At 45.1% G+C, this 26460-nt stretch overlaps 2 protein-coding genes across 4 annotated transcripts in view; one reads left to right on the forward strand and one right to left on the reverse strand.

Annotated features, from left to right (window-relative positions):
- Nucleotides 1–26157, forward strand: LOC119455527 (E3 ubiquitin-protein ligase RNF113A-like). 3 transcript variants are annotated; one of them, XM_037716930.2, is made up of 10 exons: nt 1–166; nt 1017–1090; nt 4014–4109; nt 4638–4745; nt 4881–4990; nt 6650–6756; nt 8589–8772; nt 16310–16416; nt 21802–21966; nt 25971–26157. In XM_037716930.2, the coding sequence occupies exons 1-9, from the start codon at nt 37–39 to the stop codon at nt 21921–21923; spliced, it is 1038 nt and encodes a 345-aa protein (XP_037572858.1). In that variant the 5' UTR covers nt 1–36; the 3' UTR covers nt 21924–21966; nt 25971–26157. The 3 variants fall into 3 exon arrangements, with proteins under 3 accessions (XP_037572858.1, XP_037572859.1, XP_049524810.1); XM_037716931.2 differs by having other exon boundaries at nt 21802–21938; XM_049668853.1 differs by having other exon boundaries at nt 21802–21938; nt 25975–26157.
- LOC119455526 (uncharacterized) overlaps nt 1–26460 on the reverse strand; it is a 582670-nt gene that overhangs the window by 211637 nt on the left and 344573 nt on the right. The window lies entirely within an intron of this gene.

The following is a 26460-nucleotide window of genomic DNA, read 5'->3' on the forward strand; positions in this document are numbered from 1 at the left end:
TGGAAGCTGGTCGGTACAATCCACTACTCGGAAATAATGGCGTCGTTAGCGTCGTCCGAGAGCATGAAAACTTCCGAGGAATCGGATAAGCCAGTATGCACGTTTATTAAGAGACAAGGTTTAAAAAAAGGTAACCAGAGAAAGAGGAGAGGAAGCAGCGAAGAAGGTAACGTAGTAATCTATATTGTTTAGTGAATAATAAATGTTCTCGAAGTAACGAAACCGTTAGACCAGCTGTGTTGCCAAACAAGGGAGATGCGGTATGTTTTTGTTGGGCATAATAATATATCTTTAAATTGAAATCTTGTTATCCGTATAGATATTTAGCAATTTTAAAGGCGCCTCATAACACTCAGCTAGAGCTAGAGCTCTCTGAGAATGAATGTCAAATGTGTACTATGTATGTGTTCGTGTTCACTCAAAGTGAAATGAATGATGTATGTGTTCGTGTTCACGCAAAGTGAAATGAATACGCAGCTAAACGAAAAGCGAGGTCGGCACACGACAAAGTGCTGCCCGATGCGTTTGCAGAAGTGCATAGGGCCATAACAGCACACAGACTTGAATATGCTATTTAAAGCTTGTAATTCAGGGTCGGGAGGGTCACACTTCATTTCCAATCTGCTTTCAGTGCAAGCATTAGTTCCTACTGGTTTGCTGTAGATTGCAAGTTGTGATTTTCCTCAACTCTTATGCGGCAACGTGCCAGTACTTTGTACTCTAAACGAACTCCTGTTAAAAATTTTGTAACCTCAAGCAAGATGGGAAGAGCATGCCGTTATTTGTGACGCTTGGGCATCAGGATGTGCATTTCAATTGTACGCAGACAGCCAAAGTGGCACATTATTAATTGTCTACACACTTCAGCAGAAGATGACTTCACGTTCTCAGTGTTGCTCTGATTTCATTAACTATTGTTTTTACATAGCATCAGATGTTTTTATGTGAAACGGTTACAGTAAGGACAGTACCATAGCTTAACCCATTGCGACTTGGCTATTCTTTCGTATTTTTAGCCAGCAGTGAAGATGAAACGAAAGTTGTCAAGAAGGAGAGGAAATTGGACCACCTAAACCCAATGAAACAAGGGGTGAGTATCCACTTTCATCAGTGTGAAAATCTGGAAAGGTGGCAGTGGCTTTCTAATAGAATTGTGTGAGCTCACAAATTACTAGTAAAGTTAACATGTCCTTATATAAGCACCAAGAACCTAATGAATGAACATTAGACTGCCCCTCATTAATAAAAAATACAATGAAACTGCAAAAGTAATTGTTTGATAAGTGTCTTCAATACTAACTTGACATCCCACTCCCAAAACACTTAAAATTCTGGTTCAGTGTAGAAAATCAGTGCTCCTTAGTACACATTACACCACTGTGAAATTCAGTTGTTTCAACTGGTTAAAGGATCCCTGCAATATCGATTCTGATAAGTTGTGCATGTGTCTGGTATTGAGGGACATCTCCTCACACATCCTCTCCAGCAAAAAAAGTTCATCAATGCACCATTTTATATTATGAACAGTGTTATTCGCAATTAAATGTAGCTGTGGGGGCCAAACCTTCATGGCGTTCCTCTCCTTTTGGCCTTTTAGTCTGCACTTGAAGCTGCTATGCCCAATCAGAACAATTCCTGCCATGCTTCACCCATCCTCACACTGAGCTTTTGTACAGGCATGACCTCAGGATCATGTGGCACAACCCTCTGCAGAGCCATATATACCCTCTGTTGCACCGTCCACCTCAGAGGTCATAGCAATGGCTCAGTGGTATCGTGTAAACAGCACCAGACTGGACTCACAAAACGTGGCCTTCCTTATCCCTTTAAGTCACGAATTATGAGCGAGTGTCGATAAGCCTGTGAAATTTAAGTAATTTTATGCCAAGGTGCCGGACACTCCGCTGAAAGCAAGTGGAGGTGGCAGAATGACTCTTTGGCCATTTTATAGTGAGTCGTTAATTACAGAGTAATTGAACATTTACTTATTGTACATCTAGTCGTGCTATGTTTCTTTATAAAAAAAATGAATCACCTGCTAGAATTACATGCACGAGTTAATTATTGGCTGCAAGCATTACTAGAAAGGAAACAGTATTATTTAGCAATTGCTACCGAGATGCCCCATGCCAGACGTTTTGTCATACAAAGTAGTCCCTTCACCAAAGTGCTCGTCTGAGAGAGGATGGATAAGTGACAACCAATGTATACATGTGTACAGACTCCCTTTGAGGTGCATTTTATGCTGCGTCCTTGGACTTGTCACTCAGAGTGTACAGAACCAGTGCTGACCAGGAGGCACTATGGGAGTTTGAGTGTGCAACTAAAATATTCTGCCGTCGTCCGATACAACAGCCACAAAAATGGCAGGACATTCAGAATGATAACGGATGCATGTCTGTGTAAACCTTTGCTTTAGCCCAGATGCATCCAGCCAAGCTCTGTCAATGGCCACGCAGAATGCAAGGAACGCATGCGCTCCTACGTTTTGACATGCCAGTCAGTTCCCAATCAGGTTAGGAACTGGACACATGTTCCTCAAGATAAGCAGTGAAGTTACAAATGCGAAGTCGCAGCATGTGCTCCTGGATACTGCTTCCTTCGCTCGTTAGGCTTGTGCTACGACGCTGCTTTTGGCACGTGAAGTTTGAGCACTGGTTGCCGATTTTTGTGTGCCTCACACCTCTGAATGTGTGTGTGAGGGGGTAGGCCACATTATTTCCTTGGTGCTCAGCAGCATTAATGCATAATGTGTTCAGAAAATAACACCTTTCAATTGAATGACAGGAACAGTCTACAGAACCCAAGTGGCCTGTGGCTCCTACTTTAACATTCGTGGTTTTGTCAGGCTAAATTTGAGCAGTGTGACGTGCTGATCAAACACTGTAAATGCCTTTCTTTGTGATGCTGTGGTGATTGTAATGTACATTTTGGTTAAATATCATGTTTTCTCTCAATTTGGTTACCTTTTTGTCACATCTTAGAATTCCATTACATTTCTGTTTTATGTAATGAGCATGCTGTGTGTGTGCATACACAGTCATGTATGCGTGTTTATGTGCTGTCACACTGGCTACGGCTTGTAACACGAGAGCCATGGCTCAAGTAGGCATCAGGAAAAGCTGATTGCACCAACACACACTATGGTTGGGTCCTGACATTCCAAAGAGTGACGCATACTTTCGACCACCTTTTCTGTCTGGCTACTCATCAAGCTTGCTCACTGGCTACGGTTATAGCTAAACGTCTTTACGTGATACACAGGTATTCACATTAGCATAAGGCCGTATTTAACCTTGGGTTGTAGTCTGGCCTCCAGAGAGACAAGCACATGCCTTGTCCCCCCTACTATTGCATGCCAAAACACTACAGCAGCGACACGTTGAGGAGTATGACTGCAAGCAGGCATTGCAATTTCCTCCACTTTCTTCTGAGACACATAGTTTTGTACCATCAACTCTCTATGGAGCACAGTTTGAATATGACTTGCAGGTTTGCAACTCATAGATACTCCACAGTCTTGCATTGAAGTACTTGTGGATCGTGTACTTCACTTGTGCCCTCTGAGCACAAGTGAATGGGACTATTCTGCATGAGCACTGGGCTGGCATGAAATACATAGCTTGTGAAGTTCTGAATCGCAATAACGTAAAATTATTCCACTTTGTTTTTATTCCAAATCCACCATTAGCTCCCCATTATTGGTAAAATCTATTCAATCTGCGCCCACATGGGCACGGCCCAATCATTTTTGACCAGTCACTGAGAGCTAATGGTGGATTTTGAAAAAACAAGAACAAAGTGGAATAGTGTTACATTATCACGACCCTGGACGAATTGAACAGACCTCTAACATCCCCCGTGTTTAATCCTTTGGGAAGTTACCTGAAGTGTGGCACGAACAAACTGAGTCATTTTATGTGTGTAAAAGTACTCTGCTGGAGCTCTTCACTGCAATAAGCTTTTGTTTCTGTTTTCACTGACATAGACTCCTTTGTGTGTTTACAATACAGACGTTTACAAAGAAGACTACGACATATACAGCTGACAGCGACAGTGACGATGAAACCACCAAGGTTGGGGTGTCCTACAAGTCTCGGCGAACCACCGTGAGTCCCAGCAAATGAGCCACTTGTGATTTCAGTTCCAGAGCTGCATTTATGTTTAATCATTTTCAACAAACCTCTCACTACTGTAGTTGTGTAGAATAATTTTCAACTATACCTTTGTGTGAAGTATCTATAGGGAAGTGCGGTAGCCAGGCCCGCTGCTTCTGATGCTGTATTATTTTTCTTGGAATTACTTTGAACAGTACCTTAACTAGTGTACTTGTGTTGAATAATTTTAATACATAGTACCTTCTCTTAATACATCCACATCGAAGCGTTACCTCACAAGTGTTACATTTGGGGACGTCTGTGGGCTTCTGTTACCCTTGCTGTCACTACACTTCCACTACACTTCTACTTATGGTGTTTGGCATGAAACTAACAACAAGACGTTTCCTACCCGCAGCCTTATGTTGACACAACTACTTCTGCAGGCTTGCAGAAGCATGCACTGAAAGAAATATACCTGAAAGTTATGCTCTTGCGCTCATTCTATGGGCTTCTATCTTTTTCTTATTGCATTTTAAGGAGATGGAAGGACCCAAGGACATGGGTGCCACAGCTGTCCTTGAAATTGACACGGAGAAGAGCAAGGATGCTCAAAGCATATTTGAAAAAGCACAGCAAATTAACAAGGTGAGCCATTCAGAAACTGCGAGGAAAATCGTCAGTGGCATTTTGCTGAAGCAGTCACTGCTGACAGCTACTGCACTGTTTATTGATGTATTATTGCTGTACATAAATGATATGTAGTGACGGTAATCTTCCCAGGAACTGAAAGGGAAGGCGGATGACAAGGTTTATCGGGGAATGAACAATTATGCACAGTACATAACAAAAAAGGACACGGCACAAGGGAATGCATCCAGTGGAATGGTTAGGTGAGTAAAACTGATTTGTCTACTTTATTCCTTGCGCTCCCGTCTAACTCCATTGCTTCATCTGAAGCCTGTTGTCGCACACATGGCCAACTAAAGCATCTAAGGAAAATGTGATGAAAATAATTTTTAGTGCAACCAGCAGGTTTTCTTCTAAAGGGAGAGCAGAAGAAATGAAAGTTTAGACATTGTGGACAAATTGCTTGCAATGCCATTGGTGCAAAAAAAAATTGCAATATGTCATTTCTGTTATGAAACTGAATTGGTTATTTAATTTCTAAACTGATGAAATGAGCCTTGATATTATCATATACAACTACATAGAACTACTCTCAGGCTCTATATGCTTAAATCTTTCCCTACCATGGAGAAAACAGGTGTTTTTTGTATGTTACGGCCGATGTTTTTTTTTCTGAAGGAACTACTGCACTCAATATTTAATGTAATACATAAACAGAAAGCAAAATGAATGCACTTTTCATGCATAAAAGTTTTATTAACGAGATGTATGTCATAAAAAAATAAATCGTTAAAACCAAGATTGTGCGATAAAATAGAATGCTTGTAAAGACACACTTGTACCTACCAAGAAAAAAAGGTTACGAAAATTATGAGATATACAAAATGTATTGCCGTCTATTAGGCACTGTCTCCCAAAAAATCGAAATTTTTCATTGAACAGGTATTCCGCCACAAAACTTAACTGGAAGCACTACAGTTGCACGTGCCGGGCGGCAGCCACCGATGTTCCGAGCTGGTTTGCGTTGTCGTTGCGTTCAGACTCAAAGTCCGACGAAAAGTCAGCTGTGCTCTGACTCGCTGCTATTCGATGTATCGATAAGATGCGCCGCAGAGGCAGCGGAATCGTGATATCTGCGATGTCCCGAAGCGCGTGCGCTGTTTCCGGAGCTGGACATTTTTGCGTTCTGCTTCGACGATTGCGAAACTTCGGAGCGCGTTTAAAAATCAACGCTTCACGGGAAAATAGCTAACTGCTTAGAAAACTAAAGTGTAGTTCTCTTCCTTCACATCCGATAGTGCAGTATGTCCGTGAGCGGCACGGAAGGTCTCGAAAGCGGCGTTTCAAACAGGGCTAACGAGGCCCAGTGGGTGCGGTACGGAAAGAGTTAAGGAGAATTATTTGATAAGAGAGAGAATATTCATTGTACATGTGAGCCTTAGTTTGATCCGCGGAGTGCCCTACCACAGGCACCTCATGATGTGTTGCGGTGCAGGCGCAATCAAAGCGATTGGTGAAAAGCCTGGAGTCATCTGTTATGGTTAGTTGTCTGCCAAGACTTCACGAGGCACCGGCGGTGGCACTCCATAGAGTGCTGCCACGGGCTCCCGTGTTCCTGCTAGCAGTGGCCTCGCCTGTACACATACACAAATACCCAAGAAAGTTGATGAGAGGACGGCACCGTAGTAGCCCAATTAGTAAATCACCAGCACACATAATGCGGAAGAAGTGGGCTTGGCTCCCACTGGCAGCAAGTTATCTTTTCATCTACTCTCATTTCCCTTCAATTTATTTCTACACTGCAATTAAACACAGCATTGAATTTATCCCGATGCTTTCTGGAAGCTTCATTGCCTGTTTTTTGCATCTAGTTGTGGCTAATAAATATCAAGCCCCTCAAATCCCCTTATTCTCATTTTTAGGAAAGGTCCCATAAGAGCTCCCGAGCACATTCGTTCTACTGTCCGATGGGATTACCAGCCCGACATCTGCAAGGACTACAAAGAAACTGGGTTCTGTGGATTTGGAGGTAAGTTTAGAGATTATTACCGCAAACACCAGCTGCAGTGAATGGTTATTTTTGAAGCATACAGGCCTTTCATTAGGACTTAAACTGTCAAAGCCGTGTAGCACTGCCATTTGTGTCGTGCCGTATCATTCGACAAACTGGATCTTTTTTGTTGAGCAACAGTGTCGACGCATGTGGGTAAGAATGCCTGTGAGAAAGCTTTTGATTTCGATAACATTCTGGAAGCTTAATCATTTACGTGTATTCTATAGTGTTCTGTGCTTTCTAGCTAACTGCTTTATCCTGAGTTACTTACTGTTACATTTACTTGTGTTACTACTATACTAGTTCGCTACAAGGTTGCAACTCTAACCCAACTTCAGTTTACAGCAACCTTGTGCAACCTTGTGATAAATATAGGTACTTAATGTCGATCATCATCACTCTCAGGCAGCACTTTATCACTGTCTATGAAGAACCATGACATGGTGTTTTCCATATGATCCATAGTGCATTTGATATTCTGAATTTATCAAACAACTCCGCTACAATCGCAGGCAGGATGGTGGCCCACGCCTAGACTAACCACTTCACTAGTTTGTCCTGCAAAACATGTGATTCTCTGGAACGCCAAAGACATGTGATGTTACTTATTGCTACTATCTTAACATGTAAAATAACTTATCATTTGAATGCACTTTCGTAATCAGAATGAGAGCACCGCGTTGCCGTCGTCCTGCTGTGTGAAAACTCATTCTGTCGGCATCGTGGAGGAAGTAAATAAACTAGCAGAGAGCATTACATTACACAGTAAGCCTTGGCAAGCAAACTCTACGTGAAACCATTCCCTTTGATTTTTCCCTTGCATTATTGGCCCAACAACGGGACCTCTGAGCTTCGGCGTATTGGTTAGAAATGTTTGGATCCTACTAGTTTTTAATTGATGCGCACTCGTGTGATTGCCCTGCCATAGCTCTGCCTCTGGAGCGGGAGCACTAAATCCTAATAAGAGTGGTTTGTTGGGCAAGTTAGTGCATGGTACTTTGTAAGGGCATGCCAGCACCCTTCCTGTTCCGTTCCTTTCTCTGTGTCTTGCCTCACAATATTTTCTCATTATCCTATCCGTTTGCTGGCGTACCTTTACAAAGCACTAAATTCTACTGCATTCTCTGACGTGATGATCACATGTTGGGCCAAATTGGCTTCAGTCGTGTTGCGCTATGCTCTCTCCTAATTCTTTCCTTCCTCTATGGTCTGCATCTATGGTTGCCATGTTTGGATGGCGATGGCGCTAGCTAGGTCGGCTCTTGTGAACAGTGCGAACACTGCAAAGGTGTCTTTGGATTTGGTTTCGTAGTGGATTGCACTGGCCCAAGCAATTTTCGGACAAATTTTCCTGAAAGAGAATGTGCATGTTAGAATCAGGAAAATGTTGTAAGAATTCATTGCAAGCTACCGTTCTTGCTTTAAAATCATCCTGGAGGAGGCCAGAAATAGGCCTTTCCAACAAGCGATGATGTGTGTTCGATGCATTCACTGTACTCTTAAGTGCCGCCAAGACGGATGCTGCCGCTGTTGGGGTCACTACAGGGTCACTACAGTGTCACCATTGGGGCCAGGTGCATGCGTGATGACGAAGCCAAATTCGAATTATTCGACAAAGGTTAATTTCAGGATCGAAATAACAAAAGTTTGGTTTCATATAAATGTATGGGTGCTGGCCCACACCTTTGGTTTGGATCAAATGAACTGAAAAATCAAATTAACCGGAGTAGAATTAGTGTAAGTCTACTGTACTGCCTTTTTATTCACATGCTGATGGTGTTAAGACCATTGTTGTCTTTGTCCATCAGACAGCTGCAAGTTTATGCACGACCGATCAGACTACAAGCATGGCTGGCAGCTGGAACTGGAAATGGAGAGAAATCAATATCGCGAAGAGGACACCAGCCGCTATGAAATCAGCTCTGATGAGGAGGACTTGCCTTTCAGATGTCTCCTATGCAGAAAATCATTTGTGGACCCTGTTGTTACAAAGTAAGCGGTCCCTTCACCGGAGTTTTGCGTCTAGTTGTGAACTTTAGTTTCTCGTATTACACCTTCCCTGGCTAGTGGACACACACTTGTCATATTTCAGATGAAGACAGATTGCAGAAGTGTTCAGTGCCCCAAATTTAAGTATGTTTCTTCTCCACTGAGAGCCATGAAATGGATGGTTATTTGGAGCTGAAACGGCTCGAAACAGTGGGACAAGGCGCATTCACGGACGACAAAGTACTGATCTGCAACCGATGTTTATTGCATGCTGCTCACAGAATATAAATACACTTGAACATCGTTATAACGAGATGGGGTATAAAGAAGTAAGTGCAATTCCCTTTGAAATCCCCATAGAGATCCATGTATAGTGTAGACCGCTTATAACGTAAGTCGCCGGAGTCGCGAATATCTGCACTATAAGCGGTATCGCACTATAACCAAAGCAACAATTTTCAAGGCCCGCACATATGCAAAACAGTGCACCGAGCCGCCACGCGTATGCGACAGTCGAGGAATGTGGCTAGAACGTTTGCATTCAATTTACAGTCAAATCTCGTTAATTCGAAATAATTCACGCGGTGGCGCCTCCGACCGGCATAAAGCTTAGGAGAGACCCCTCAATGTGCGCGCGAACAAAAAAAAAGGAAGACAAAAAAAAAAATGCGGCGTAAATTTCACCCTCTCTCGAATGGCAAGGTCACCGATTCTGCGTTGCGCCGGAACATGCGTGTACGTGCCGACGTCTCAGCCACGCTACCGTAGCTACGCGTAGAAAATGGCAGTGAACCCTTCTTTCTCCTTTATGCTTCCTCTACTTTCTAGTCATGTGTTGAACTTGCACTCTGCGGCTATGGCGCAGAGGGAGGGCGCTGTCCCAGGCCGGCCAACGAAACTGCTCACGCCGGCAAACGCCCGCTTCCCGATAATGGCAGAAAACGAAACTTCGGAGCTGGCGCCGGGCCGGCTGGAGGGGCGGCGCCGGCACGGCGGCGGGCGCGCACGGTGACAGTCGAAAGTGAGGGAGCTATGAGGGAGGGCGGAGGGGAGCCACCGAAGCGGCGGAGTTGCCGAGGCGAAATCCGCTTCCCTGCCGCCCTCCTCCCTCACATTCCACGGTCTCCGCGTGCGCTCTTCGCTGTGCTGTGCCGTTGCCGCTCGCTCCCTGAAGTTTAGTTTACTGCCGTTATCGTGAAGCGAGCGTTGGCCGGCATTGGCAGTTTCGTGGCCCTCACTCGCTATGCGCGGCGTGATATTTCACGACTCGCACTCAAGATTCTGGTTTCAGCCTCACTGGCTGTTCGTTCGCACCACGTGCCCTTCTCCTCCACTTCGTCTCTCTTTCTTCCTCGAGCACCTTGGGGTGCCCGTTTGAGGGGAGCGTTCTCCGTCTCCGCTGACTTCTGTACTCCCAGGCAGCCGCATTGTAACCGGTATTTTGTTTCCCGCAACTGCACTATAAGCGATACGTGTATACATGGAGTGCTATGGGAAAATTAACGGAAGTCTGAAAAGACCGCACTATATCCGGTCCTGCACTATAAGCGGTTACGTTATAAGTGGTCTATATTGTATTTAAATATTCTTTTTACTGAAGTAAGATTGTTCTGCCAATGGATATACAGTCGAACCCACTTATAATGAATATCTGCATTATAAGCGGTACCGCACTATAACCAAAACAACAATTTTCAAGCCCTGCACGTATGCAAAACATGTAGACCAAGCAGCCGCACGTATCCGAGAATCAAAGCGTGCGACTGGGAGTTTTGTATCCGTTTAAATTTACGAACATTGAAAGGTTAATGTCCAAGTACCCACGATCTTCGCATGAAGCAGACAAACTAATAATTTGAAAAATGTCTCTGTTTCGCCCGAAAGGCGAAGCATCAATTACGATAGCAAATTAGTGGAGAGCTATTTATTAGTGGATAGTAGTTTTATCGACTGCATAAACTTGACACATTCGCTTACTAACTGAATTAACAAGCGTGGTGTCAACGCGCACAAGCAAACATGAATAGACTCGATGACCGCAGACAACCACTGTCTAAACGGGGGCGTGGGGAAACGCGGCCGTCACAGCGAGTGAAGGTTCGTGCGGTCTATCGCTTCAACGGAAACTGAGCGGCGTAAGCACGGCGCATACAAAGGTCAGAGCCGTGTGGAGATCGCTTTCAAGATACTGTGCGCGCGATAACACCAACAGCCGGCACAGGCACGAATGCATTTGTTGGCAGAGTAGAAGCCACCGTGCTGTCACTGTCACCGTGCTCTAGGTTCCGTATTCACTTACTAAATAAATTAACAAGCATGGTGTCACGCACACACAAGCAAACATGAACACATCTTGCTCGTTGGCCGCAGAAACGAACTGTCAAAACGCTCGAGTGACAAAGTGCGGCGAGCGAAGTGACCTTTGTGCTATCATGCCTCTCGCTTCAATGCGACCTATAAGCGGCGAAAACACAGCCCACAGCGGACTTTCGCCGTCACAGATTGCTTTCAAGATATGGCCAAGGCGATCGTATCGCCGAAGTGGATCGTCGGAGATTACGCCCTGCTTCGGTCCACTGAAACTGTTCCACATTGCTTTGCTGGCGAAAATCCTCTTCTTCTGTTTGCGCCAGTCCCGAACGGCAAGTTTCGAATTCTCTGAACGCCCTTGATGCGGCCCTATTTCTGTCCGTCTCCGCACACATGATCACTTTCCTTTTAAATGCTGGCATCATGATGAACTCGGTACTTCATGCTGATAGAGCAGACGCAGAGAACGTGAGGACAGACGGTAGACTATTGCCTATGCACGTCTACTGCAGCACATGGAGGAAGCTACGGTAGCTAGGCTCGAGAGTAGCTAGGCTCGATGCGCGTCGAGGCGGCCATTTTGAAATGCTGACGGCCATATGGTAATGCAGATTTATGGTCATACTCGATTCTAACGCGCACACAATTTTTGGACCTGTTTTATCGGGAAAGAAGTGCGCATTAGATTCGAGTAAATACGGTATTTGTGGCTTGAGGGGAGCGTTTGCCGTCTAGGTTGACTGCCGAACTTCCAGGCAGCCGCACTGTAACCGGTATTTCGTGCCCCGAAACTGCACTATAAGCGATATGCGTATACATAGGTATACTATGGGAAAATTAATGGGAGTCTGAAAAGACCGTATTATATCCGGTCCTGCACTATAAGCTGTTACGTTATTAGTAGTCTATACTGTATCGGTTATAACAATGAGAAGCTGCTGCACCGTCAACCTTTGTATGTTTTCTATGGTAAAATAACCCACTTACCACAATGCCCCCATGCCGCATTATCGGTTATAACGATGAAGTCTGACCACTGGGTGCCTGTGCTGAAAGGAAATGGAATGCGAAATCCTTGAAAAGAAAAAAAAAATTCGAGCCACCGCATGCCACCACGCTGTTTTCCAGCCTTCTCCACATCAGTCAGCCTCGCGCGCCTGTCTTCCATCGCCCTTCTACCCCTCAGAAATTGAATGGGCTGCGCCCATTAACTCTATGCCACACCACCCTCCAAAACACAAAAGGACCGCGCCAGCTGTGCTGATAGCCTGATAGCGCTGCTACGAGATTGCACGCGGGCCGGCGGCCCCTCATTCTGCTCAGTTCTGCTAACGGTTTCAGGTGCTCAGGCTCGTCTTTGTTGGTTGCGTCGAAGTCGAAGTCCTGGCCATGTGGTTTCTCGACCTCATTTGACTCGCCGCCGAAGCAGAAGACGGCTGATCCGCCCGTTGATCATCGGCAATGCACAACGTCGCCGGTGAAAAGAAAGTGCACTGCTATAGATTTGGAAACAAAGTGCTTCTAACCGATGAGGCGATTGTCGCGAACGTGCTTGCATCGGATAGCGACGATGGCAGCGACGACGTAGTAGGGCAGGCTGCCTCAACGTTGTCCTCGTAGGAGGCCCTGCAGATTATTCAGTCTCTCCGGGTCTTCATTTTCGCGAGGGACCTTCCACTGCACTACGTGGAGCACCGGGATGCCTTGGAGAAGGCTGTTGGCAAGCGTCGCGTAAAGCAAGCAAAGCTGATGGATATAGGGTTTTCTCGTGCAAGCCAGTGAGAAGTACATGGCAAGATGCTTGTGGCGATCTCACCCCAGCATTTCTTCTGGACTTCTCAAGCTGAGGGGCTGCCGTGGCAACCTTCTTGCATTTTTTAAAAGGCCCCTTTTGATGCCACCAAAGCGATGCCTCGGCGGAGCTCACATGTCACTTGCCGCCCGTGGTCCCGCTTTGCAGTAGTTATGGCAGCGCTATTCTTGAACGCCAACAGCCGCGGCTTGTTACAAGCGATCGGAGTGTGGAGAAAGCAGAGTTGAACAGTTAAACGAGTCAACACAATTAGCAGCCGGATGGAGGAAGGTGGTGGGGAGGGGCACTGGCCTTCCCGTCATTATAGTTTCCTCACAACAGCTATGCTATCCATTTATTTTGATTTTTTTCATGCAACCCGGTTATAAGAATTATTGGTTATAAGAATGGAATTTTTGTGGCACTTAAATATTGTTATAAGTGGGTTCAACTGTATTCATCTCCAAAACCAAAAATACCATATTTACTCGAATCTAGGCAGACTCTGATTCTAAGCCGATCCCCCAAAAGTCCGAAGTCAGAAAAAAAAAACACTTCTCTCGAATGTCGACCAAACATAAAAGCCAGGACAGCATTTGCAAAATGAAACAGCATTTATTAAATGCAGTAAAACCCCGCTGTTACGTTCTCGAATGCTGCGTTTTCTGGGCTGTTACGTCGTTTTCGGCCGGTCCCGGCACAGTTCCCATAGAACCCAATGCATTGGTAACCCTGCTGTTGCGTCGCAACTGTGGGACCGTTCCCGCATCATACGTTGCGAACTGCCACCCCGCGCCGGCCCGAGCGGCTATTTTGACTTTTCATGTCGCTTGGCTTGGTGGCTTGACAATGGCATTGGCCGCCCAAAGTGAGGGAGGCGACACCTATGACGTTTTTTCGGTTTCCGCCAGCAAAAGTATGGCCTTTGAGATCCGTGTTTGCTATCTAAAGATGGTGTCTATGACGCGTTGTGGCCCTAAAATTAGTTTTGGCGCATTGATGTTCCGTATAAAGTCCAAGGGCGATAACGCCGTTGCCAGCACCGTATGCTGTATGTGCAAGTGAAAGCATGCCAGGGGATCCGATGCCCGCGTCTAAATCTCGCACGTGCAAGAACGAAAAGCAGGGAGGAAGCGCGCCTTCTTCTGTTGCGCTTGAGGCACTGGTGAGGGAGCGAGGGAAAAAGGGTAGAGAGGGATAGCGAGCGGTGTTGTACTTTAGCATCAACTGCGTACTGCACAGGTGCGTCGGCGGCTCGTAGCTTTGTGCGTGCTGTGTTTTCTCGGCGCTCAGTTTGCATTGAAGCGATGGACAACAACACAAAGGTCACTTCGCTCGCTGCTGCAGCGGCGCTTCCTCACGTCATCACTCGATGAGCACATGTCCGCGCTCATCGATTGTGATGTGTTCATGCTTGCCTGGGGCGCTCACACCATGCTTGTTAATATAGTTAATAAGCAAATGTTACAAGTTTATATGGACGATAAAACTGCTATCCTTACATTGTATAGCTGTCTACTAATTTGCTATCGCAATCGATGCTGCGGCTTTTGGGTGAAACTACGACTCTTTTTCACACGTAAGAATTAAAATAATATTGTGTGCAGTTCAACGCTACTCTCATTTCTAAATTTTTCCTATTTCTCGGCTCTTGCGTTTCCCGGCTCTTACGTTTTTGTTTTTTTTTCGGTCCCGTGAAAAACATATCAGCGGTGTTCTACTGTATGAACATGACAAGCTCATTTTACGCCGTCGCTATCTTCCTTATCACTGTCGTTTTCAAGCAGTGCACTTTTTGAAGGAGTGCACGATCAAAGTTCCTGGGTAAATGTCATCCTCCTTGCGGCACACGCAAAAAGCATCTCCCGTGGCCCCCTCCAACGACAGACGTTTTTCTTATCGATGCCGAAATCCTGCCCGGCTTGAACGTTTGACGATGCCTCTACATCTAGCACAACTCTTCGTTAGAAAGCGGCACTATAGTGGCAACACCTGTTTAGGGTCATTACGAAAACGCCATGCCTCGCGCCGATACTACCGATACGACACAGGTCAAAATGGCTATGCCTTCGTGTACTTCAATTGGCTACTGGCGCGGCTAGTAGCGGTCGCGATACTGACTTTTCTAGGTGGCGCATTTTTTAACGCCTCCAAGATTGCAATCTCGAAGGCCACGCATTTTCTTGTACTCATTCCTTAGCATGCTTGTTTAAAATTTGTTAATGCACTAAATGTACTGCTATGCAACTCTAGCAAAATAATTTACTGTGTTGCATACTCATGCATTTACTGTGTTTTGTTTTAAGCTGTGGCATATTGCACTGCATTTTCATATTCCAGCTACTACTTTGTTTAAAAAGTGTTATGCTGTGATTCACTAATACATTGTTTTATCCCAGTCATTTTGTTCATTAAACAGTGTCATCATGTGGTTGACTAGGCCTATCTTAAAGGACACTAAAGAGAAACGCTGAATCAGTTTAGATTGATAAAGTATTCTTGAAGAACTCTACTTTTGTTGATTTCACGGTAATAGCTTGATTATTAAAAGAGAGAACAGCGGTCAATGTGGTCCCTTTTGAATTTCGTGCCAGAACTCCAGGGCCAATACGTCAGTGTGAGGTAGTGGATTGTGAAGTATGCGTTATTGCATTGCAGGCCGTTGCTGGTAATTAAAAGTTCCTGAAACGTTCAAAGTTCAGTCTTTGGCCCTTCTAAAATACAATGTTGTCCATTTTTACCGATAAAAATTTAACTGAGCCCGAACAGGCTGCGTCAAAATCTATGACGTCACAGTGAGCTGGTGCGGGAATTTCAAGGTGATGTCACCACCTTTTTTTTTTTTTGCACCTTTTTTGGTTTACCAAACCTCATCTCGCTGTAAGGAGTGGCTTTTTTTTTTTTTGCAATTATGGAAGTGTAATTTACTAACACAGCTCAGATAGTTTTTCTCTTTAGGGTCCCTTTAAACTGCAGCTTTATGTGTTTGAATTTCTGAAGGGAGGCCGGACATTGGCCAGGTGGTGTAAAATGTCTTTAACTGGCCCTTCCTTGCTTTGCTGTGCGTTATTCTGCAAACCGAAATAAACAATCGGCAATTGCTTTTTAATCTGAACAGACAGGCTACCAACCAAACTTGGACTTCAGTTCTTTAGAAGTGCTTAACCCTTTCTGGTTCAATAATTCCTGCAGGAATTGTAACAATTCAAAACAAACATCCGACGTCGAAAAAAAAAAAGAAAAAAGAAAACACCAGAACTAATCTTAGAAATCTGAGCATCAGCAACTCTAATTACATAACTTGTCAGTTTGGTGCTGCACACAAACGTGGTTCTCTGTGATCATGAGTCATGCGACCTTGTCACTCTCTTTACTTGGAATTAGACATGATGCCAATCACTGTATGCACTCAGAAAGAAAACTTTCTTTTTTTTGCAGGTGCAAGCACTACTTTTGTGAAAAGTGTGCCCTGAAACACTACAAAAAAACAACAAGGTGCTATGTTTGCAGTCAACAGACCAATGGTGTTTTTAATCCTGCAAAAGGTACCCTACTATGTATTTCATTGCTTAAAACAGGGATATTGCTCTATGAACCGAATTCATTGCTGCATTGCGAAGATCAGATTGATCATTAATGTGTTGATGTGTATCTTGCTGCATTCTTTTTCTGCTACATGGTCATAGAGTGATTCTGTTTCTCCGTCAATGATATCGCTTCTGTTCTGTTGCTTATTATATTGGCAGAGGTATTTCATAATGGGAAGATTGAATGACAGATGCGCTAGTTGCTTTCAGCCATTAAGTTTGATTACCTGAAACGCATGTTTGTTCGATTGACAGATTAGATTGTGCTATGACTTTATTCGTCCATATCTGCCATGTTTTTGCCTGTACTGATGTTTGGTTTTTGTTTAGTTTGTGTGAATTTGGCTATTTGTTGCTCATTGTCATCCTGACTGCCATTTGTCAAACTTACATGCTAATAAGCCCTGTCGAGCGTCATTTTATTTGGAAACATTGAAAGCTGTTAGCAAAGGTAGTTTAGCGGAATATCGCAAACGTAGTTTTATTTATTCTGCTTTTAGTTTCTATAATCTTATCCAGAGTTATATTCAATAGTTTTAACACTCGAACACAATTGCTTTCCACAGTATCCTCCTGAAACATCCTCTTAGTTGTTCGTTTCTTGCAGGACAGGTTCTGTTCTGATGCTGGCACTGTAGTTGAAATAAGTTCACCAAGACATTAAGAAACAGTGGTTTATCTCGTGCTTCTTATCCAGAAATGATAAAACTTGAGCTGTGTGAACATTTAATTTTTAAGTGGAAATAGAATTCATTCATTCATTATTTCTTTTATTTCTGAAAGTTCCCATGAACAAACATGGCCTCAGTTAAGGTGCACTTACCAAAATTCCCACAGAAACCATCTCAGGATGACTGTCGACAGACATTAGTGCAGTTGGCATTGAAGCAATGTAGTGACACACCGGTGGTATTTCCACCGTTGTAATGCGCAGTAGTAGTCCAACTGCGCCATTTGCGCCATTTTGCTACAATTCTACTCGTCTGTGCCTTGCTGCACCCACGGAAGTGCAACTTGCGCCAAGTGTGCCAAAGCGCCACCTTTGCATTGGGCGCTACGCGGACATTGCAGTAGCGTGGCTGATCCCTCCGTTTGTGGACAGACCCGCGGGTAAGCATTCAGAGCATCGGGGACGCGGACTTCGCGACCAAGCTTCGCGCATGGAATCCTCAATCGGACACGCAGTTAAGGCTTTCAGCACTACATGTTCCGGAATTCACGACTAAGCACATCGAGCGTCGACTCCTCAAGCCCACGGCGAGGCATTTCGCGCATCGGCACTTGGGACTGCACGACTAAGCACATCGAGCAGTCGGTCGACTCCTTGAACCCGCGGCTAGGCATTTCGCACGTCGGCACTTGGGACTGCCCGACGAAGCACATCGAGCGTCGACTCCTCGAGCACACGGCTAGGCATTTCACTGCATCGGAACTTGGGACTGCGTGACTAAGCACATTGAGCCTCGACTCCTCGAGCACACGGCTAGGCATTTCGCGCATCCGCACTTGGTACTGCGTGACTAAGCACATCCAGCATCAACTCCTCGGGCCCCCGGCTAGGCATTGTTGTTGCAGAAAATTGTTTTTCTGCATTTCTAGTCGCTTTTGTATTATGTCTGATTGCATGAAACTATTCTCAGTAATCTACAAGTGCTATTTACATAGGCAAATAGTCTTTTTGCAACGTTTTCTGCTCTGGGCATGCAAGTTAAATGGCTGCGTCAGTCTGTCTTGCTTGTGTCCATTTGCTCTAAAGATGTACTTAACAATTGTGTAGTAGTAATAAGCTGCACCAAATGTCATTGTCATGTTTTTGTTTGTTGTCACTGATCTCGGGGGCGTGCGGGTGTTAATAGAGATGGGATTGGAAGACGCATGGCGACACAGCAAGCAGACTTTAATAGCACTCAAAACCCAAAACTAAAAATAAAGCTCACAAACTAACACACACTGAAGGAAAAACTACCAACAAATGTACAACTTAATATTCACTAAACATACCCTTAATTCTGTCCACAATAATTCTAGGCGTCTTCTCCACGAAAGTCTGACAACTCTGGCCTACTGTTGTGACGCTACTGGAATGGAACGTTCTTACTGAGTTCGTTGTTCTTGCACGTATCTTCCCGGCCGGAATATTGTAGGATCTTTCTCCATGTCGTTGTTTTCGCCGACCGTCGCATAATCCTTGCTGCATTGAAGTCGGTCCGTCCACTCGCTAGTTTTGGAAGCCTGTTTGACCCGGTCGCTGTTGCTGACGTGGCAGGGAGGCTCGACGGGTTAGGCCTAGCAACGTGCTCGGCCGCTGCTTCCGTCCAGCTCCTTTCCCGAGTGCCGACGTGGCGTTTCGGAGATCATCGAACGCGCTGGTCTGCCGAAGAAGGGGGATCCTTTCTGGAGTGCCCGGCTTGCCGTGTGATGCTGCAGCTGGTCAAAGTAGCCTCGCTCGAACATCTCTGAGGTCGACGGATGCACCTCGGACCGCCCGCGTCACGGACTTGGCCGAACCTCCAAGTCTCCCGTTGCCAGAGCGTAGCTCACGATGTGACCTTCTCAGCCCAGAGCCAGGTCGATAATGACAGCTCAGCCTCGCTTCTGCCTCGACCACACCTCGGGTCACGCGCCTCGTGCCCTCGCGCCGTTCGGAACGCTCCATTCATATCGTCCTCTTCTTTTCTCGCCACAGGCGGCCTCTTACATGTGGCAGTCATGCACTTGCTTTTCTCTTGCTCCAACTGATCCAAAACGCAAAATTTTGTCCTACAGAACTGCTACAAAATGCTAATGTGGCTGCTCCTAATTGCTGCAAAACAGCTTTTTTCCTGCTCCAAAAATTGCTCCAATTCTTAAACTGGCTGGACCACCACTGAATGCGTCATGTATGACTTAGTATAAGGTGTGTACTGCAGCTAGGCTCCTTTCTCGCACTTCCTTCTGAACACATACCCACATAACCAATGACCCAAGTTGACATCAGAGAGGTTCTTTGAAGAGTGGCACATACCCTGTGACCCAAGTTGGCATGAAAAGGATTCACAAAAGAGTGGCACATGATGATGTAACAAAAGAATGTTTGTAATGCATTGTGGTTAAAAGAAAAGGTGGCACCAGTAGCACTGTTGTTGCCATCAATGTCTCCATTGTTCCATTATTCCGTACACTAATATGTTTTCGAACAGGTTCAAGCTCGCTATTAACTTTCCGCTTTTGCTCTATCATATGGCAGCAGCTTCATGTTGAAGAGGCTGCCAAAAAAATTACTCCATCTCCCGCTAAAGGGAACCATGTGTGGATGCGAAGCAGCGAGGAGATGGTTAGCTTGGATGGTTAGCTTGGATGGTTTCGCGGCAGCGGCCTGAGTGCTCATCGCGGCGCTGCACATGAGAGAGAATGAGGCGCGCGCGCTCCGTCGTTTTCATACCGCGGAACTACCGTGGTGCCCCCATCGGAGTATGCAGCTGTCGCACCACCTGTCGTGCACATTGCTCCAGATTCCTAGAGGAGGGAAAGGGGGGAGCGTAGGAGAGGAGAGGGGGAGGGGACGCGCATGCGCTGCGGGGGTGTGGGACGCGGGCGCTGCTCTGTAGAGGATTCCTAGAGGAGAGAAAGGGGGGGAGCATAGGAGAGGAGAGAGAGGGGTAGGGGACGCGCATGTGCTGTGGGGGTGTGGGACGCCGCGGGAGGGACGGACAAAGCCCCCGCCATAAGCTGCTTCGCATCTAATATTGCCCAGTGGTGATGCGCATTGAACCACTCGCTGGATGTGAATGAGACAAAATACCTATTCCATGACACTCTCTCATGTCTTTTTTTTTTAACTGTATCATCTAATGCCACCTATCCCAACCGTGGTCCTCAACCATCTTGTAAAATGATTAGTGGCTGTTTAGAGGCAAAGGGCATTTCACACACGCACATACAAAAAAGCAGCCTGTGGGCAATTTAGGCTTTGTCGTAAAGCACAAAATGAAATTGAAAGTTAGCTATAAAAGAACATGCGTTTTGACTAGAACTACGAACATTGCTACAGTTTACACTCATTGCCTTCTCATATAAAGCCAATTCGATTGCAAACTGTTGTGGCCACATTCAGATGGTAGTGGGCTGCAAAAACATTTGTGTATTTAGATTTAGGTGCACGCTAGCACACTACAGGTGGTTTAAACTAATATGGAGTCCCGTACTACAGCGTCCCTCTTAGCCCATTTGTTGCTTTGAAACATTGAACCACATCTAGTAGACATTCATTAAAATGAACCCAGTTAAGCTGAATTTTTGAATATGTGGAAGATCGTGTGAACATTTGGGTGCTTTCTCACAGTCTTAGTGTAGAAATAATCGAATCAATCGTCATCATCATCGTCATCAGCCTATATTTTATGTCCACTGCAGGACGAAGGCCTCTCCCTGTGATCTCCAATTACCCCTGTCTTGCGCTAGCGTATTCCAACTTGCGCCTGCAAATTTCCTAATCGAATCAATACAAGCCATTAATTCAGTTAAGCAGAACTTCTGTCGCTGCCACTGACGCCTGCTACTCGGCTCAGCGGGAGACCTGTATCAATATACAGTCAAACATGGATATAGCAAATTATTGGATATAACGAAGTTAATATAAAATATGTTGTGTAACAAATATGTGCTTATAACTAATATCGGATGTAACAAAGCTATTTCTGCATCGGATACAACTTCGTTATGACAAGGTTTGACTATACTTGTACGAGACTACTCTGCTAGGTACACGAGATGACATAAACAACTATGGCAGCTATGATTTGGAAACAACTGTGATTTGGAAACCTGCAGGGCTGAGATACTGTAGACATAATAATTAAGAAGGTCCTTGATGTGCCACCTGCATGCTAGTAGGTGGGGACACTGCCTAGGAGCCACAAGAGCCTTGCACGGTACAGCTGATAATGCCATAAATACTTTGATACATTTTGCTAGACCAGTAACGTGAAACCATGAAAATTTCTTTAGCAAGCTAGGTGAAATGCCAGCTGCTATGGCAGTGCACAGGTTTGCACAGCACCGACTAGCAGCGCTCACTCAATTGCTTAAAAGGGCATAAAGCAGTGCTTTGTGTCAAGCAAGTTCAGTGCATATCTTTCGTCACATCTTCATTTTCGTTTTAGTGCTGTTTTAATAATTATTTTTTGTTGTGCGGCACAAGTAATGGCAGATTTTGAGTTTTGTGGATCAATTCTGTTAAGACAAACTTCTGATCCCGTTAAGCTCGTCTTAACGGGTGTCTTCTCTAACTTTATTTGATTTGTTTGTCATTGTATGCTGTAATGTTACTGAAAACTCCTCTGAGTTTTGTCTGTGCATTTTCAGAAATAATACAGAGGCTGAAGAAAGCTAAAGAGGAAGGTGGACAAGAAAGTGAGGAGGAAGAGGAACAGCAAAAGGACGACCCACCACCCGCAAATGATGACGACGACGACAGTGATGACTGAGCGACTGCTGCTCAGGTACACTAGCAGAAGAGGTTGGCTATGTGTACGTGGTTTTCATGGGGCTGGAGGTGCGAAAATGTTGGTGGTCACTTTTTAAATAAAGTGAAACCTTATCAGGGTATGCCGAAGCACACTTATGGATGGCAAACATAAAAATAGAATGACAAAATGCATGCGCAAACGTCCACTGAGTGATGCCAAAGAAGCAACTACAGTAGTTGATATCTTGATATGGTCTTCAAGGTATCGTGGGGAGAAAACAGTGAGGAAGACCGCTAATTGCCACCGCAACGTTAGAAACAGCTCTGAATGGCTGCCAGCACAGTGACATCCCGTTGCTCGTACTGTGAATGGAGATGGTGCGTACATGCGTGCATAATTAAGGCGGGACACATACCATGTTCCGTGACAGTGGCCCCTTTACACATTTAATATGCTTCACCACACAACACGGCTGTGTTGCGGCGAAGCTCACTTTACGAAACTAGCGAGAACCACAATCGCATCGAGATGTGCTTATTAGCACTGATGATCGCGTACTGCCAGTATTTCGGGGCTGGGCTCACTGATGGGGCTTGACAGGCTTAACTGCAAGTATACAGTTATCTTCGTAGCAACATGTGAGAGCGAATTCGCCTCTCCAGCGCTAAATTTGTTGAAACAGAGCATTCAACCGCAACGCAAGATGTGGGAACATTACAGAATGCCAATGTACCAAATGGGTACATAATACATAGGAGTTAATGGGCTTTAGTTTGACGCCGCAAAAATGCGACGTAGCAACCGCAAAAATGCGACATAGCAACCGCAAAAATGCGATATAGCAATCGGGAAAATGCAACAGCGAGGTATGTATGAATGGGGTTCCACTATCACAAAAGCGTAGCACCAGCACACAACAAAGCATATTATTGTGAACAGAAGTTTTGAGCTAAGAAATGAGCCGAGCGTGTTTGTTTGCTTATCCATCATACTTTATATAGCACAGGGTTGTGTAAAAATAACAAAAAAGCTTATTAGCAGATATACCCATAAGTGCTCGGTTGAGAACACTTGCATCGGGTATAGACACGTGCTGACAAGTTCCTATTGGGCTCGCCTGGTACGCCATACCGTAGCATTGATAGAAATGTGGTGCCTGCAACACTTATGCATGTACACTCTGGTGTGCTCTTCCTTCACGCCACTGGCATTCACATTGCTCTGCATGTGCAGACTGCAATATTTGCGAGCTTATAAAGGAAATGTGCAAAAGATACTATTATGTGGAATCCAGACACTGTGCGAATTGGTTTGAAGTGAAGTATTCTTTAGTGTTTGTGGGGAATGCTGTTTGTGTTCAGTAACCATTTGCAAGTGTAGAGCACACAACGAAGTAGGATCTGCGTTCACTAGGAAACACCTTGCGCTGTGTAAACTTGTGATGTTGCAACACCATCGATATGTCTGACAGAAGTATATCATGCACACTACGCACTGAACCGAACTAGTCGTACACATGACATTTCTCAAAGTACCTGTTTACACCCACAAATGACACAGTCCCATTCCACTGCTGTCCCATCACTGCATATTTGTGCCACCTCACTTCACATTTATGATCAACTATGCACTCCCATTCCAAGCCAGTCTTTCACTGCATGCCAACACTGCTCCTCTTACGTTTCCGGCCAAAATGTTCACCACGCTCTTCAGTGCACATCACTGCCACTGAATGCTGCTCCACTCCACGTTTATGAGCCAGTATGCGCTTGCATTCTAAACCATTATAGTAAACCAAGCCAACCACCGCTATCACACAGCCAGCGAGGATAAATCGAGCCCTGACCTTTTCTGACGCATTGCGCAAGACATCAGCCAGCACCCCTAAAGCAAGGGGAACAGGCAAAGAGAGCTTCACATTTTAAAAAATGTGCAAGGAGTAAGAGCAAACTCAGTAGAGGCCACTTCCGGTAGTTTTTGCAGCCACACCTTGCGTGTAAGCTGCATGCTCTTTCAGGTTATGAGAAACCTCTGAGTGTTGTCTAGGGGTGTCCGGGAGTACTTTATGTAGCATTAGATTTCCTTCGAAGTTTTCCCTGGATTACCATGAAGCTCGTCTAAAGATCACATTGAAGTCTCCTAATCATTTTGTTCATTACTGCTGTTTGCTGTAATTGATTAAAGGAATCAGAGCTACTGGAGTCCAGGAGATTTGTGTTGGGGTGCACTTGTGGATCATTGTTTCTTTAAAATGCGCATATAGTGAACCGCAGTGTGCGCATACATTTTGTTTGATTTTGTATAATTTTGTATTTCGTCGTGAATGCACCTCAAAATTTTGTGCCTTTAGATTGATTAGTTCTGGCATCAGATTACTTCAGTCATATACAGTAAAAGCTTCTTAATTCAAATTCCACGGGGATACTACGAAAATTTTAATTATACAAAATTCAAACTAATGAAAATCAGAGAAAAATAGATCGGTTAAAGTATGGATATAGTCCAACGTAGCACGAGCGTGCGCGTGCACACGCTATGTCACATTGGCGAAAGCAAAAACGTCTATATTTCAACGCACTGGCGCAGCCAATGCGGTCTGACGTGCCCGACGTCGAGATGGTTCTTGTTCCATCCGCGCATTCTTCGCGTTGACCCACAATTCATTACGCGAAGGAAAAAGGTGCCCACACTGCTTCGCCAACGGTCGCAGACAGCCGTTCAAAGCGGCGCACAGGTTGGGTATCGTTGTGCGCATGCTCCGAAGAGAGCAGCCGACGGAGCACGCATTGGAAGTATAGAGGGGACGACTTTTTGGCTGGCACAGCGCAAGCGGCGTAGCATGACTGGCTGGAAGCAACACTCGCCCGTGTGCCGAGAACATTGGACTTTAAACGTGCCTTAAAGGGACTGACAACCGATATTTATGGACCCAGGTTATTATGGCACAACGAAAAGCTCACCCTCGGTAGCGTTTACACCTGCAGCGGTTACTTCCAAAAGCGTGTGGATATGTTGTAAGCAAAATTTTTCGATCTAAGCAGCCTCTAAAAAAATAAGAGTCCCTACTCCAGCAATGCTCAGAAGTGATAGCGATGCCGATAGCCCGCCTCGCAAATTGTGAAAGCCGCCCATCGTGCTGCTTTCATTAGAGGGAGTGCAACTGTGGTTAACCACCTATATTGTCACCTTTCCAACCACTTTTCAAGGTAAATAGACTGGTACAATAAGTTTGCATTGTTGTACAGACCTTTCTTATGGTTGTACCGCGTTTTTTTCCCAAGTACATGCCTACATCATGGCTGGCTGGCCCCTGTCAACTTTATTCAGTCAATAGACGAGCCAAGTCATCGAAAATGAAGGCAAAGGCAGCGCCACTGCGTTTCAATATTAATAAAAAGACCAGGAACAGCGTACACTAGTAGAAGGTCACGTGGTAGACCTCATTAGTTCGTTCATGTTTTATTCACGTGGGACGCCAGAGGTCATTTTTTATGACTTTTAGTGATGAATACCATGTTTAATGAGAAAAACAGGGCCCGTTCTAGCCAATACAATACACAATCTTTTCATTAGCGGGGTTATCTCAATTCATGTTCTGAGCGGTTGTCTGTCCCTTTAAAGTAACCCGCGCATCGCTTTGAATGGCTGTCTGCAACTGTTGGTAAAGAACAAAGCGGCGCGGCCCGTGCGGCGACACCACCGTCACCAACGGGCTCCCATGCACTAGCACTCTCCCCATCCAAGATGGCACAGAGTTCGAATTATCGGTGGCGGTGCGGATTTCAGTGTGAATTAGCGGGATGCGTTGCATATTGCTTTCAATACATTGTTGAACAGACTGCAGTGGCTACTTCGAATTATCCAAAATTTAGAATTAATGAGTTGTGAATTAACGAGCTTTTACTGTAGGTGCATGTGTCTTTAGTAAATCGTCATTTGCAAAAGGGTGCTCTATGTTTGAGTGTCATTGTTTGTGTCTCTACATTGTCTGCAGTGCTGCTATCCTATAATTAACATAGACCAACTTGCTTAACTTTTTACTTCATAATTTTCCTTTCCTTACAGGCAGAAGAACGTCCGGATACTGGAGCTTTGTTGGCTGGATGCCATGGCCAGACCAGGCATGGTTATGGTACTGCGCATGCAATTTTGTAAGGCTGTTGCACAGCCTGGATGTGTATACTTTCACTTTCCATCACTACGTTGTTGTCCATGATGCTTGTATATTATAAATACATCACTCTACTGGCAACCTTGGTGCTTTTCTTTCCTAAATTAAACTTCCTTGAAGCAAACTTGTTTGGAGAGTGCAAGAGGTGGATTGTGCAAAGCACCCATTGGAGAACCTGTGTAGGTGAAGTAATACAAGACAGAGCTTTACATTGTAAGTTGTACTTTACGATTTTTCTGACAGATTTTACTTTGAAAAATTCAATTAGTTCACTAACGCCTCTGTGCCACGTGGAGGGCCTGCATGGTCGAGGGGGTTAAGGATGATTTTCTGAGCCGTGGACGCCACATGCCGACGCTGGATTTTCTGCGACAGAAGGGCCTT

This window comes from Dermacentor silvarum, chromosome 6, assembly GCF_013339745.2.
Source record: "Dermacentor silvarum isolate Dsil-2018 chromosome 6, BIME_Dsil_1.4, whole genome shotgun sequence".
Classification (NCBI taxonomy): domain Eukaryota; kingdom Metazoa; phylum Arthropoda; class Arachnida; order Ixodida; family Ixodidae; genus Dermacentor; species Dermacentor silvarum.